Below are 15886 nucleotides of genomic sequence, written 5' to 3' on the forward strand. Positions count from 1 at the left end.
GAAGCGTGCAAAGACTCTATGGAAAGTCTAAGGGGCCGATTCACTAACTTTGAGTGAAGGATTCGAAGTAAAAAAACTTCGAATATCGAAGTGTTTTTTGGGCTACTTTGACCATCGAATGGGCTTACTTCGACCTTCGAATCGAAGGATTCGAACTAAAAATCGTTCGACTATTCAATAGTCGAAGTACTGTCTCTTTAAGAAAAAACTTCGACCCCCTAGTTCGCCATCTAAAACCTACCGAACTCAATGTTAGCCTATGGGGAAGGTCCCCATTGGCTTCCATAAGGATATTCCTTCGATCGTTGGATTAAAATCCTTCGAATCGTTCGAGCACCTTAAATATACTAAAATATCACATTGGTGAGTGGTGTTATTTGAGCAAAGCACTTACACAAAGGATTTAAAAATATAAAATTCCTACATTTAACGCTCAACCAGCCAGATTATAGACCTGGACACTACACATACACACACTCTGTCAGCTTCAGAGGAGGGTGTAGCTGAACTGAAGCTTCCAGATGTTTATATGAGTAAAAGAACCTAGACTTGTGCAACATTGTTTCAGTGGCAGTGACTGATGAGAGTGAGAGACATCATACAGGTGCATTCCATCCATCCATCATCTATCTATCTATCCATCTGTCTATCCATCTGTCTATCCATCTGTCTATCATCTGTCTATCATCTGTCTATCATCTGTCTATCATCTGTCTATCATCTGTCTATCATCTGTCTATCATCTGTCTATCATCTGTCTATCTATCTATCATCTATCTATCATAAGGTGTCGCTGATCTCGTAACATTTGGCCAATAAGGCAGCAAAGTAGATGAGTAACTATGGGGACAACATGAACATCCCTGTTTACAAGACTCAGTACTGTAGAAGTACAACTTGTGTTTTAAGTCAGTTGTTGAATGATGTTTGAATTGAGAAGAAAATATACTTTATTAGTCCAGTTATCTTCAATTTATTTTACCTAAACAAAGCATTACTGGCATTACTTGCTTTGGTATTCTAACTAGTTATGGGTTTGTCACTTACTTATTGGAAGGTTTTTGATGTCCTTGCTCCTCTTGCTTTAGTCCAGCTAGCAGAGCATCTCTTGAGCAGTGCTTGTCCTGTAGATACATTTCAATTACAACATAAATCAACAGGACACCAAATATAACCAAACTGACATAAGTAATAATAGTAAACACACATGCATAAAATGTATATTAAATGTTTTTCCTGAAACGCACCCATAATACTTGCATGAATACTCATAGTAATTGTTTTTAGATGTGAATAGAGAGCCAGATACAGTCTAAGGGGCTAAAAAGCAAGTGATCCACAATATTCCAGAAAGAGCTGCACAGGACTATCTGTGGCAGCAAAATGCTGCATTAAAATTTGAATGTATTGGCCCATGGAGCAACAGCTCAACTCAACAGGCAGGTGACAAAACGCTTGGATTTGTCCCTATTGGAATCATCTGAACTAGTGGGTCAGGCACTCATCATTAGAAAGCACAAGCCAATATATTTTCACATAATAATGGCCTGCACCTGTGATTCCTCAAAAAAATTAATGGAATAATGTCATATGCCAACATTTGCACTAAACACTAAAGAAACAGAAGTAGATTCACTATTGAAAAGTGATATGACAATAACCTTTCAGCCTTTGGTTCTTTTCTGGCCTGTGGATTAATTGTTCCTTACACAACTGTATCAGTGATTTGTGTCTAATTCAGCGGCTCTATGATGTGCTCTCTGCTTAAAGGGATCCGGTCATGATTTTTATGATGTAGCTATTATTTCTAAATTATACTGTTTACACTGCAGATAATTCATTCTACAATATAAAATGTAATTCCTGGACCAGCAAGTATATTTTTTTTAGTTGTAATATTGGTGTGTAGGCAGCCATCTCAGGTCATTTGCCTGGTCATGTGCTTTCAGAAAGAGCCAGCACTTTAGGATGGAACTGCTTTCTGGCAAGCTGTTGTTTCTCCTACTCAATGTAACTGAATGTGACACAGTGGGACCTGGATTTTACTATTGAGTGCTGTTCTTAGATCTACCAGGGAGCTGTTATCTGGTTACCTTCCCATTGTTCTGTTGTTAGGCTGCTGGGGGGGGGGAGGGTTGATATCACTCCAAATTGCAGTACAGCAGTAAAGAATGACTGAAGTTTATGAGAGCACAAGTCACATGACTGGGGGCAGCTGGGAAACGGACAATATGTCTAGCCCCATGTCATATTTCAAAATTGCTCTTTTGAGAAACAGATTTCAGTGCAGAAGTCTGCTGGAGCAGCACTATTAAAAAGTTTTCCCATAACAGTATCCCTTTAATACTAAAATCCAGACTAGTTGATGCTTCTTCGCATTACTGGTTGCAATGATAATTAGTAAAGGTTAAGCTGCACCCCAGGGCTAATACTAAGGAGGAGTTAAATCAACATTTACCCCCTTCTTGACATGAACTTATTCATTTGGCATTATGGCATTCAATTAAAGGAAGGGAATGGGCTTACCTGTAGGTGGGTGATGAACGAAAACCTCTGCCGCTGAAAAGGTTCACAACCTTCCCACATACACTGCCCAGGATATACATCTTTACCTCCATGTTCTGTTGCAGCATGGTAGAAAACCTGCGATGGTGTTTCAAACCATCTTTTAGAAGAGAGGAAAAACGAATATTGATTAATGCTGTGAGACTAACTAACAGGCAAGTGACCGTAAGTAAGAGCAGCTGGTAATGCTAAATTCAAAGCATAGCACTAGCAGGAACAATACTCTACATTTACTACATGTCTGTTCAAAGAAATACTCTTCATTCAACATTAGTTAGATCCTAAGTTAGTTGAGAATACTCCAGTATAATACACAAAAGCCATGAATATCTTGTAAATTATAGCCTTATAAACGGTGAGTTCTGATGTCATCAGTTATAAACGGTGAGTTCTGATGTCATTTCTGTCACATGACTCACTGAAACTTGTGTATTATAATAAATAAAGTACCCCCAGTTGTAAAATATGAGGATATTAGAAGTTACCTCGGAGTTTCATGACCTGTATAAAAACACTCGGCCTTCAGCCTCGTGTTTTTATATGGTCATGAAACTCCTCGGTAACTTATAATATCCATATATTTTACAAGAGGGGGTACTTTATTCACTATATAATACACAAAAGCCATGAATATCCTGTAAATTATATCCTTATAAACGGTGAGTTCTGATGTCATCAGTTATAAACGGTGAGTTCTGATGTCATTTCAGTCACATGACTCATTGAAATTTGTGTATTATAATAAAGTACCCCCAGTTGCAAAATATGAGGATATTAGAAGTTACCTCGGAGTTCCATGACCTGTATAAAAACACTCGGCCTTCGGCCTTGTGTTTTTATATGCTCATGAAACTCCTCGGTAACTTATAATATCCTTATATTTTACAAGAGGGGGTACTTTATTCACTATATTAGGCCCAATTCAAGGAAATATAGTGGTCATTTACTAAGATATTATTACATTTTACGGATGGACCCAAACTAAAAAAGTGCCTTATATAAAAGAATCCAAAAAGCACCTACTTTTTGCATGATTGCCACAAGCACAAGAAATTCTGTCCCGGTTTCTTTACTTGCTCCACGTGGTGAATGGATGTGGTCACCGGAAATGGAGACAGCTGAGAACTGACAAGGTGGCCTTGTACTTGCAGTGCTGGCAGAGTTGTTACGGGAGTGCTCTGATGAAGAAAAAGGAGTATTGCATGTGATGTCATACACACAAAACCTTAACTCATAGCACTGATTTGCAACAGCTACATTTTAAAGCTAAATGAAAATCAAGAAACATGTATAAATATATTCACAAGTGTATAAAGTCATATACTACGTTCAACTATGTTGTATAACTAAAGGACCAGTAATACCATAAAGGGGGACTTTATTTTCCATTTAAGGTTTGTATTTGTATAGCCAGAAGCTACAAATAAACTATTTCTTTGCAATTAATGTTGTATTTTATATGAGAAGACCGTTTATCCTATAGTTTTGTAAAGGTTCTTGAATAGTATTCGACTCCTATGTACCTGTGAAAAGCCGGCAATACACTGCCAAACTTGCCAGATCAGTAGACAAAGCAGCAAACAAGTAGATCTGGGCCCAATTAGGTCAGCCATGTGCAGGGCCAAACTGGGCTCAGGCCAACAACTGGATCATGCACTGGGACTTGTGGTACTAGCAGTAAGGTCCTTTACAGCTAGCTCAGCCGATTATACAATCTACAGCAATAAATGTAGCCATAATTATATTGCCTGAGGATCCTGGGAGTTAGTACTAGCACTATCTGCCAATTGTTATACCACTATGAGTCTGAGAGGAGGGCTATACAGATGACAGTTGTACTATGTTCCACAGGCCAATGACTGCAGCATTTAAAGTATGTTTAAAGATATCTAGATTTATAAAGAACCAACATAACATGATTTGTTTTGCATTAAGGGCCATATCACATTGATGTAATTTAATTTTGAAATCTGACATGGGGCTAGACATATTGTCAGTTTCCTAGCTGCCCCCAGTCATATTGACTGTGCTCTGAAAAACTTCAATCACTCTTTACTGCTGTACTGCAAGTTGGAGTGATATCACCCCACCCTTTCCCCCCAGCAGCCTATCGGCAGAACAATGGGAAGGTAACCAGATAACAGCTCCCTAACACAAGATAACAGCTGCCTGGTAGATTTAAGAACAACACTCAATAGTAAAATCCAGGTCCCACTGAGACACATTTTGTTACATTGTGTAGGAGAAACAACAGCCTGCCAGAAAGCAGTTCCATCCTAAAGTGCTGCCTCTTTCTGAAAGCACATGACCAGGCAAAATTACCTGAGATGGCTGCCTACACCCCAATATTACAACTAAAAAAAAAAACAGTGTCATTGAGAAATAGAAAATACATCATAAAAATCATGACAGAATCCCAGTGAATATTTTAAGTGCACAAAGTCTGAAAACTTCTGCAGAAAAAGGTCAGTGACACACTGACATTTCTAACTCGAGGTCCCAACTCATTGACAATAATAATGTTGAAGTTGACTAAGCTAGAAGACTTTTACTTCAAAGAGAATCTAAATTCAAAATGCGAGTGCTTCCCTGAACTCTATTTTTAATTATTTTTATCAGAGTGGGTTTTTTTCTAAAATTGAAAATATGTGCAGTATGAGACTGGTAATTGTAGGCTTTCAGCTCAGCAGCTCTCTGCAAAATCAGTGTCAATGACTGGGACTATTCCCAACCTGCAGGGTCACTGGCAGAAAGGAGTTGCTGAGCTAATTAGCAGTGTATTAAAAAAACTCCTTTGTACAGGCAGCACTCACATGGCTTATGAAAAAGTTAATTTATTATTATTAGGCTCGGGTAACAGCCGAAACGTTAGTGTTTGTATAATAAATTATTGTTTTCATAAAGAAAATACATCTGTGGTATTGGGGTCTCCAAGCAGTATAATGGTTACTCACCACACAGGGGAAGTGGCCCAGGTGCACCGCCGTGAGCCCTCAGCACGGGGGCGGACAAACCGACAAACCAATATGGAGAAGGCACTCAATGAAGGCTAACTTACACCAGGCGATAGTTCAAAGATTTATTGTGTCCACAGCCTGACGTGTTTCGTGTCATAAACACTTAATCATAGACTAAACTCACAGAGCCATCCATGCCTCAAATATTTATACACAAGTGAACCAATCAGATCATCACACCAATTACCTACCCACCCAATCCAAGAAAACTTTACTAAGGTGCATCAATCAGAACTCTCTCAGTGGGATTGAATAAAGGTAAAAGTAAAGGTCAAAGGGTAAAGGCCTTTTTTCGTATCGTAGCAGGATACATCGTATTCACTATTTAAACCCATCGGAGACCTAGTGGCTAGAACAAAGATCCACTTAGTTTCCCAATAGAGAAATTTCTTAATCTGGTCCCCTCCTCTCTGGTCTGGTATTAACCTTTGGATGCCCTGAATCGAGAAGCGGTCTAAATTGCCATTGGTACAATCCAAAAAGTGGGTAGCTACCCTTGTGTCTATTTTGTTTTTGATGTTATTGATGTGTTCTCTAGCCCATTCCTTTAAAGTCCTACTAGTCTGGCCGACATATTGGATGGCACATTTTTTGCATGTGATCAGATAAACAACATGGTGGGTGTTGCAATTAATGTATTGATTCATATCATATTTCCTTCCTGTAGTGTGTGATGTAAAGGTATTGCTTATAGTAACAAAGTTACATGTCACACATCTGTTTGCTCCGCATTTAAAAGAGCCCTTATATTCTAACCATGTGTGTTTCTGTACATTGCCAATTCTACTCGGTGATAGTGCATTTCTTAGTGTCCTTGGTCTTCTAGAAACAAACCTACAGCCTCTTTGCACTATATCATCTAATATAGGATCTGTTTTCAATAACGCCAGATTTCTTTTTAAAGTTCACATGACTTTTTTTTACAAAGTCTTCCTGGTCTGAACATAACCGCCTTAGTCTCAGAAATTGCCCTGTTGGTATATTACGAATAAGGTGAGGTGGGTGAGCCAATGTTGCTCTTAGGATTGTGTTACCAGTGCATTCTTTACTATATAAAGAAGTTGTTATAGTATGTTCATGGGCATTGAGAACTACATCAAGGTAGGAAATGGAGGTGTCATTCTTACAACACGTAAAGTTTTAGATCATTCTTATTCAGATATGCAAAGAAATCATTGAAATTATTCTCCCTGGCAGTCCAAATCAATATAATGTCATCGATAAATCATGCACAGAAGTAGATGTTATGTTTAAACGGATTTTCACAATTGAAAACAAATTGCTCCTCCCACCAACCCATATAGAGGTTGGCGAAGGAGGGAGCAAATTTTGCCGCATAGCTGTGCCACACCTCTGTAAGAAGAAATCTTTTTCAAAGAGAAAGAAATTGTGTGTTAAGAGATAATGTATGGCCGTTAGTAGAAACTCTTTCAATGGTTCAGAGTAGGTGCTGTATTTGTCTAATGATTGACTATAGCCTCCAAGCCTAAAGCATGTGGGATCCAGGAATAAAGTGAAGAGACATCAATTGTAACCCACATGTGAGAGGACTCCCAATGACAATTTTGTAACTGTGTAATTAGATGTGAGCCAAAATCTGTTTTTTTCCCAGTTCACCTAAGAGACGATATTGTAAAATGTTCCAAAAACAGATAAGAGAGAAATCTTACCAAACTTAAACCTACGACCAATACATTTGATAAAAACAGAAAGTACAATCCAACTCATACTGAAAAATTAGCTTTGGATAAATTACAAAATGACAAAGAAATCGTTATTCGTTCTGCAGATAAAGGTGGAGCCATAGTTGTTATGAATAGGATAGATTATCGTATGTTAATGAAGCACTATGCCAACAAAAAGATGAATCTACTTATATTCATCTTAGTAGCAATCCCACCAAAAAATTGAACCAAAAGTGAACTCTTTCAACTGATTGATCAGGCAAAAGAAAGATCTCATTACATCAACCACTGAAAACGATCTAAAGGTACAATCACCTATATGCCCCATCTTTTACCATTACCCAAAATCCATAAAAATGAACGTCCCCCACCGGGGCGACCTATAATAGCAGGTATGGGGTCCTTAGGAGAACACTCTCAGAACTTGTGGATTATTTCTTACAACCATTAGTTACTAGACCCCCGGGATACTTAAAAGATAGGTCACATCTAATTACACAGTTACAAAATTGTCATTGGGAGTCCTCTCACATGTGGGTTACAATTGATGTCTCTTCACTTTATTCCTGGATCCCACATGCTTTAGGCTTGGAGGCTATAGCCTATCATTAGACAAATACAGCACCTACTCTGAACCATTGAAAGAGTTTCTACTAACGGCCATACATTATCTCTTAACACACAATTTCTCTCTCTTTGAAAAAGATTTCTTCGTACAGAGGTGTGGCACAGCTATGGGGGCAAAATTTGCTCCCTCCTTCGCCAACCTCTATATGGGTTGGTGGGAGGAGCAATTTGTTTTCAATTGTGAAAATCTATTTAAACATAACATCTACTTCTATGCACGATTTAACGATGACATTATATTGATTTGGACTGCCAGGGAGAATAATTTCAATGATTTCTTTGCATATCTGAATATGAATGATCTAAAACGTGATGTTACGTGTTGTAAGAATGACACCTCCATTTCCTACCTTGATGTAGTTCTCAATGCCCAGAAACATACTATAACAACTTCTTTATATAGTAAAGAATGCACTGGTAACACAATCCTAAGAGTAACATCAGCTCACCCACCTCACTTTATTCGTAATATACCAACAGGGCAATTTCTGAAACTAAGGCGGTTATGTTCAGACCAGGAAGACTTTGTAAAAAAAGTCATGCGAACTTAGAGACTGACTTATAGCCCGAGGTTACGAAATGCCCATTCTATTGAAAGCATTTGAAAGACCATTGTTCACCCCTCGTGATACTTTGTTTAATAAATACAAACGGGCACAGAAATAGCTAAAAATAAACCAGAGGCATTGGATATTACCACATGCATTCTTACCTACAGCTCCCAATACCAGGAAGTTGTTTATATCATTAAAAGAAATCTGGCGTTATTGAAAACAGATCCTATATTAGATGATATAGTGCAAAGAGGCTGTAGGTTTGTTTCTAGAAGACCAAGGACACTAAGAAATGCACTATCACCAAGTAGAATTGGCAATGTACAGAAACACACATGGTTAGAATATAAGGTCTCTTTTAAATGTGGAGCAAACAGATGTGTGACATGTAACTTTATTACTATAAGCAATACCTTTACATCCCACACTACAGGAAGGAAATATGATATGAATCAATACATTAATTGCAACACCCACCATGTTGTTTATCTGATCACATGCAAAAAATGTGGCATCCAATATGTCGGCCAGACTAGGAGGAATTTAAAGGAATGGGCTAGAGAACACATCAATAACATCAAAAACAAAATAGACACAAGGGTAGCTACCCACTTTTTGGATTGTACCAATGGCAATTTAGACCGCTTCTCGATTCAGGGCATCCAAAGGTTAATACCAGACCAGAGAGGAGGGGGGACCAGATTAAGAAATTGCTCTATTGGGAAACTAAGTGGATCTTTGTTCTAGCCACTAGGTCTCCGATGGGTTTAAATAGTGAATACAATGTATCCTGCTACTTCTAAGTGCTATTTTGATTGTATCTGTAGTGAGGGGTCCTGTGAAATTCTCTTCCATAATAATCTCTCTTTGCTATCTAGCAATTTATTTTATACCATTGCGGTATGTTATTCCAATAATTTAATGATTCTATACCAAGCATTTATTCTTTTGTATCTAAAAGTGTGTTATTTTCCTACCATTTATAAAATAGCGAGATTATCTGTACCTTTTTTGGGTTAAATGTCATTATTGTAGCAAACTGATAACATTTCTATATAATATATATTTATAATATTTATTGTTCACATATATCCTTGCACAGTTTCAGGGTTTACATTTGTGTACTTGTTTTTATGTATTTATATGGCACTGTCACTTTAAACCTGGAGTGTACCAATATGTTACTCCATTCAGATAGGGGTGTACAAAGATGGCCACGGAAGAATTTCTAAGGCCTTTACTTTTACCTTTATTCAAACCCACTTAGATGGAGTTCTGATTGATGCACCTTAGTAATGTTTTTTTGGATTGGGTGGGTAGGTAATTGGTGTGATGGTCTGATTGGTTCACTATAAATATTTGAGGCATGGCTCTGTGAGTTTATTCTATGATTAAGTGTTTATGACACGAAACACGTCAGGCTGTGGACACAATAAACTCTTTTCACTTTGAACTATCGCCTGGTGGAAGTTTGCCTTCATTGAGTGCCCGCTGCATATTGGTTCGTCGATTGTTTTCATAAACCCTGTGAGTGCTGCCTGTAATATGTAGTAGATTGAGATTGATGAATGGCGTGCACCCAGGCTTCACTGAACATGTAATCGAGACCTGTTGAGTGCTGCAGCACCCAGGCAGACAATATATTTTTAATTAAAAATAATAAAATTGTGTACCAACGTGGAAAAGGTTTATTCCTCCATATTTACATCTACACCTTTCGATCCACAGGGGATCGTCATCAGGATAGTGTAAAAGAAGTGAAACACCCTTAATTAATTATTACATCATCCCCTGTATGCCAATAATAACCCCTTATGGCAGTGACAGTTATCAGTATCATTAAAATGTGCATGTCTAAAAATATATACATTAAATATACAGTCCATCAATTAAACCACTAAAAACAAGTTTGACTCACGTCATGCCCATAACCCACAGAACTATAATCCACATTTGGTCCTAAATACTATTAAACAGTATAATTCAATTTCTATCAGAATACAAATTAGGGAGGAAATATAACCTTAATTATTACTATTTGATCTCCATAATACCTTAAAACATGTTTAAGTGCAAGCCTCTGACTCCATATTTCCCCATGCTCTAGTTATTTGCATAAAACAAAATTTACAAATAACAGTGTTCTATCACTTTTTTCATAAAAGGCAAAGCAAACAAGTGCATACATAAAATAAATACAGACTTACCTGTGCAACCATAGTGTGTACAAAAGTATGTGGATGCTGTTGTTTTTGGTGGACAGCACTTTCTATTGCTACTTTAGCTACAGTGCTCGGATCAACTCCGGCAGGCACAGCAACCATTGTTGCGCTGCAGCCAGCATTGTTGGGATCGCTGATTGTAACAATCCTCACTCCCACTTTATTTGGAATAACTGGGACAGACTCCCTATCGTTATCCTCTGCAGGTCTTTTAACAGTCTTGCAATCTGTTGTGCCATTTGTTGCCCGAACGTCAGCAGAAAGGACAGGCTGAGAAACTCTGTGCCCTGAATGGGGAAATGCTATAACTTGATGACCTGGTAAAAGAGAAGCTGTAGATTGTGTTGAAACAACTACAGATGGACGTTGCTGAGGCACATCTGAATTCAAACTGGAAACTATAGGTCCATTGGGTAAATCTGTTGAATTACAGCGTATCTGGATTGCTAAATTTGAAGCATCCTGGGCTCTATTCGTTAATACAGGTCCATTTGAAAGTTTTTCTACTTGATCACCTTTGGCAGTTACTTGTTGAGAAGAATCCAAAAGTTCTTGTTGCTCCGCCGGAGATGTGTCACCATTTCCTAGGTGATTGGAAGCTTTGTGATTAGGAATGTTTTTGCTCAAATGAGAACTATCTGCCTTATCAAAATCACAAATTCCATTGACCTGTGGTTTTTTTAAATCATTTTTTGTCTCCTGCATATCAGTCAGTTCAGAGTTCTGCTTTAAAGAAAACCCATTTTCCCCCAATTCCACAGATGCCCCATTTGTGACCAGTAAATTTGAACTGGCCTCCTTTTGAGTTTTCCCTGAGTTTGAAGGAGGTAGACTTGAGTCATACTTTTTTCCATTCATAATATTTCCTATTTGAACTTCATTTTCATTCATTTCCCCATTGCTGGTGTTTGCAGAAGCTTTTGGACAAGTAGGATTTTCCATAACTTCAATATTACGTTCATGGACATGTAGTCCTGTTGCTTCTTTTGCTTCCTCCTCCTTTTGGCAAATTATCTTGTCACCTTTAAGTGGGGGAGAAGCAGCAGACCCTGGTAAATGGCCTGCTGGTTGTGTGAGGGTAGCAGGAATTGTTTGAACCTGAAGCCCAACACCAGTTTGTGTCCCACTCATTGGTGCAATAATCTGAGGTGTATTTGCCTGGCTTACCGTTGCTGTAGCAAAACTTGTATTTGGCACTACAGTTATAGTAACTTGATTGCCAGTAGTTCCTTGGAAAATTGTTGCTGGGGAATTTGAAATCAACTGCCCTGGCAAGATCTGCAAGTTGGAGATCGGAACCGCAGACTGATTCGGCATTGCACTTTGGACCAATTGCACATTTTGTTGGCCAACCAGTATTTGCTGAGGTGTTGGCTGCCCTTGGACTCCAAAGGAAGGTGCTTGATTATTGGCTACTTGATATACCAGCTGTGGACTGGACGCTCTTGCATTATTTGGAGGTGGTATCTGAGGTGCAGGAAGTATAAGTTTTCCACCAGGTGTTGAAGGTCCCCTTTTCGGAAGCAACAGTTGCTTTATGAGGCTTGATTCCCCTGGTGTAGAGTGTCCAACCCCAGAAGTTATTTGCTGTTGTTGTTGTTGTTGAACCTGTACTTGTACCTGCTGCGGGGGCTGTTGTTGGGTATGCGTTTGTGCCTGCTGTTGAACTTGTGTCTGCTGCTGTGGAGTGGTGACGGGAGGTGCTGGTGACAACTGCTGTCGTTTAACAGAAAGCATCTGGCTAACAGTAGGCAGAGGTCCTTGTGACACTGGCGTGGTTGGAGGAGAGGTCATTACAGGTGGGAGCTGGTTATTGGTAGTTGGAAGGGGTGAAGAGGAGGATGGGTATATACTAGGTTGCCCAGGCAGCTGAACAGTTTGTCCGGTCTGAATTGCAGCTGGATTAGTAAGAACAATTTGGTGAATAGCTGGTGCATAAGCCTGACCGTGTTGAGCTGATTGACTTAAAATCACTACACTTTGCTGCTGTTGCTGCTGCTGTTGGAGAGTTTGTGGTACTACTGTTGATGAGACTTGCTGGGAACAGAGAGGTTTTGGAGCGATGTTCTGGAAGCCAATCCTAGAAGCTTGTGGATTTTGGACACCAGCTATTGTGACAACCTGCCCAGGTGCAACCTGGAAATTCTGCACTGTGGTTGCAGATACAATATTAGATGAAGAAGTTGTTACATATTGCTGGGGTGTTATGATGACAGTATCTTTTTGCTGGTTGGAAGCTGGACTTTGCTGAGATGTGACCTGTACAGTTTGGGATGATGTGGGAACTAATTGCTGACCTTGAGAAAGAGCTGATGAACCTTGTGGAATATTCTGCACTCTCCCAAAAATGTGACCTTGTGGAACAGTTTGCTGAATAACTGCAACAGGAGTTCCTGATGTAATCTGACCAGGTACTACAGTATGTAATGCAGTTTGTGGCTGAAGAACAGATGGATGGTGAAACAATGCCTGAGATCCTACTACAGTAACAGAGGATTGCTGCCCTAAGCCACTGTGGTTCTGAACAAGAGAAGCTTGTGTAGAACCTCCCAAAGCAATGCTAACAGGGACTGATGAATGTGAGACAGACCCTTGTATTACCGTGGCCTTAACTTCACAAGAAATTGGAGTTTTATTCTGTATTACAGTCAATGTTGTATTCTGTTGATGCTGGGCTTGACTTAAAGGATTTTGTGTCACTGTATGGACACCTTGTATCGGAAGAGATAAAGTGGGAGATTGATTGGTTGCTTGTCCTCTCTGAAAATGGTTTGCTACTCCCTGCTGCATTCCTGTAAATATACAGAATTCTTTATTAAATTTACAGAACCTTTCAGAAATCATATTTATACTTATTAGATGCATATTATTCAAGAAAAAGTAAGTGTGTAATGGCTCCATAAGATCCAGAAAAAGCAACTGTGTTTAGGCTGCCTTATCAGATTAAGCTTAAATGTTCCAACTAAAATAATATACTGTATATGTTAGGTAAGAAAAAATGCCAGGTCAAATTAATACATGTCAATTTAAAAGAACAATATTTTTGGATAGAGCCTGTTTTTTTACATTTCCATTATATGGAACCATGCGCTGCTCCTTTTTGGTTTTATTTAGGGATGCACAGAATCCAAGATTCGGATCGGGATTCTGTCAGTGCCTGGCCGAACCAAATCTGAATCCAAAAGTTACGCAACTTTTCGTCACACAAACAATGAAGTCAAAATTTTTTTGTTGTGTGTGGTTCTATTTTTCTCTTATTTGCCTAATTTGCATGTGGAAATTAGGGTCCGGATTCGATTTGGTATTTGGATGAATCTTTCACAAAGGATTTGGCTGAATACTAAAATAGCAGATTCGGTGCACACCTAGTTGTATTAAAAATAAAGAGAATTAACCTGATGGATTTGTTCCAGCAACATCCGAAACCACATCAACCCTGACAACAGATGCTGGCTGGTGCTGTTGGTAATACATTTGAACAGGAAGTGGTATGGCCCTTCTTCTTACTCCAGCAACATGAATGTGAGCTTGCCCATTGTTGTTTGGGTCCTCCACTCTTTTAATGTTATGGTGTGTAAATACAGACCTAAAACAATTTTGGAGAAAAATATACAAATAAAATTTTTTTTAGATTAGGGAGACTGAAAAAAGCATTGCCATTGTTTCCCAACATAAGTATTTTCATACAAGGCAGCAGTTGTTGAATGCAAGAGGAAGCAGAACTATTTGTCCTGCTCTTGGCAATGTACAGAAACCTTGTATAAAGCAACTGCTTTCTGGAGAAACATTACATTTAACAGAGAAGCTAGCACAGAACCTTCAAGCTATACATTCATATAAAAAAGTTTGGGAACCCCTCTCAGCCTGAATAATAATTTACTTCACCTTCAACAACAAAAAAAGATAACCGTGGTATATCTTTCATTTCTCAGGAACATCGGAGTACTGGGGTGTTTTCTTAAAGATGTTTAGTGAAGCAGTATTCAGTTGTATGAAATTAAATCAAATGTGAAAAACTAGCTGTGCAAAATTTTGCTAATTTGAATGCATGTAACTGCTCAATACTGATTACTGGCAACACCAAATTAGTTGGACTAGCTCGGTAAGCCTTGAACTCCATAGGCAGGAGTGTCCAATCATGAGAAAAGGTATTTAAAGTGGCCAATTGCAAGTTGTGCTTCTGTTTGACTCGCCTCTGAAGAGTGACAGCATGGGATCCTCAAAGCAACTCTCAAAAGATCTAAAAACAAAGATTGTTCAGTATCACGGATTAGAGGAAGGCTACAAAAGGCTATTTCAGGGGTTTAAACTGTCGGTTTCAACTGTAAGGAATGTAATCAGGAAATGGAAGGCCACAGGCACAGTTGCTGTAAAACCCAGGTCTGACAGGCCAAGAAAAATCCAGGAGTGGCATATGTGGAGGATTGTGAGAATGGTTACAGACAACCCAAAGATCACCTCCAAAGACCTGCAAGAACATCTTGCTGCAGATGGTTTATCTGTACATCGTTCTACAATTCAGTGCAATTTGCACAAAGAACATCTGTATGGCAGGGTGATGAGAAAGAAGCCCTTTCTGCACTCACGCCACAAACAGAGTCGCTTTTTGTATAAAAAAATCTCTTTTAGACAAGCCACAGTCATTTTAGAACAAAGTGCTTTGGACTGATGGGACAAAAATGGAGTTACTTGGTCATAACAAAAAGCGCTTTGCATGGCGGAAGAAGAACACCGCATTCCAAGAAAAACACCTGCTACCTACTGACAAATTTGGTGGAGGTTCCATCATGCTGTGGGGCTGTGTGGCTAGTTCAGGGACTGGGGCCCTTGTTAAAGTCAAGGGTCGGATGGATTCAACCCAATATCAACAAATTCTTCAGGATAATGTTCAAGCATCAGTCACAAAGTTGAAGTTACTCAGGGGTTGGATATTTCAACAAGATAATGACCCTAAACACACTTGGAAATCTACAAAGGCATTTATACAGAGGGAGAAGTACAATATTCTGGAATGGCCGTCACAGTCCCCCGACTTAAATATAATCGAAAATGTATGGGTTGATGATGTCCATGCTCGGCAGCCACCAAATTTAACTGAGCTGGAGAGATTTTGCATGACGAATGGTCAAAAATTTTCTTGATTCATATTGCATATATTCTGTTAATCCTATAAACTGTCACTGCTGAAATACTACTGTTTCCATAAGGCATGTTAT

The 15886-nt window shown here is 38.9% G+C and overlaps 1 protein-coding gene across 2 annotated transcripts in view; it reads right to left on the reverse strand.

Moving 5' to 3' along the window:
- The window catches only part of arid2.L (AT-rich interaction domain 2 L homeolog), a 54193-nt gene that overhangs the window by 3607 nt on the left and 34700 nt on the right, over positions 1 to 15886 (reverse strand). For both annotated transcript variants that reach the window (XM_018252522.2, XM_018252521.2), the window contains exons 14-18: positions 14066 to 14256; positions 10656 to 13462; positions 3589 to 3743; positions 2527 to 2665; positions 1048 to 1124 (exon numbers count right to left, since the gene is read on the reverse strand). In XM_018252522.2, the coding sequence (XP_018108011.1) occupies positions 1048 to 1124; positions 2527 to 2665; positions 3589 to 3743; positions 10656 to 13462; positions 14066 to 14256 (3369 nt within the window). The remainder of the gene's footprint in view (positions 1 to 1047; positions 1125 to 2526; positions 2666 to 3588; positions 3744 to 10655; positions 13463 to 14065; positions 14257 to 15886) is intronic.

The sequence above is a fragment of the Xenopus laevis genome, chromosome 3L, assembly GCF_017654675.1.
Source record: "Xenopus laevis strain J_2021 chromosome 3L, Xenopus_laevis_v10.1, whole genome shotgun sequence".
Lineage (NCBI taxonomy): Eukaryota > Metazoa > Chordata > Amphibia > Anura > Pipidae > Xenopus > Xenopus laevis.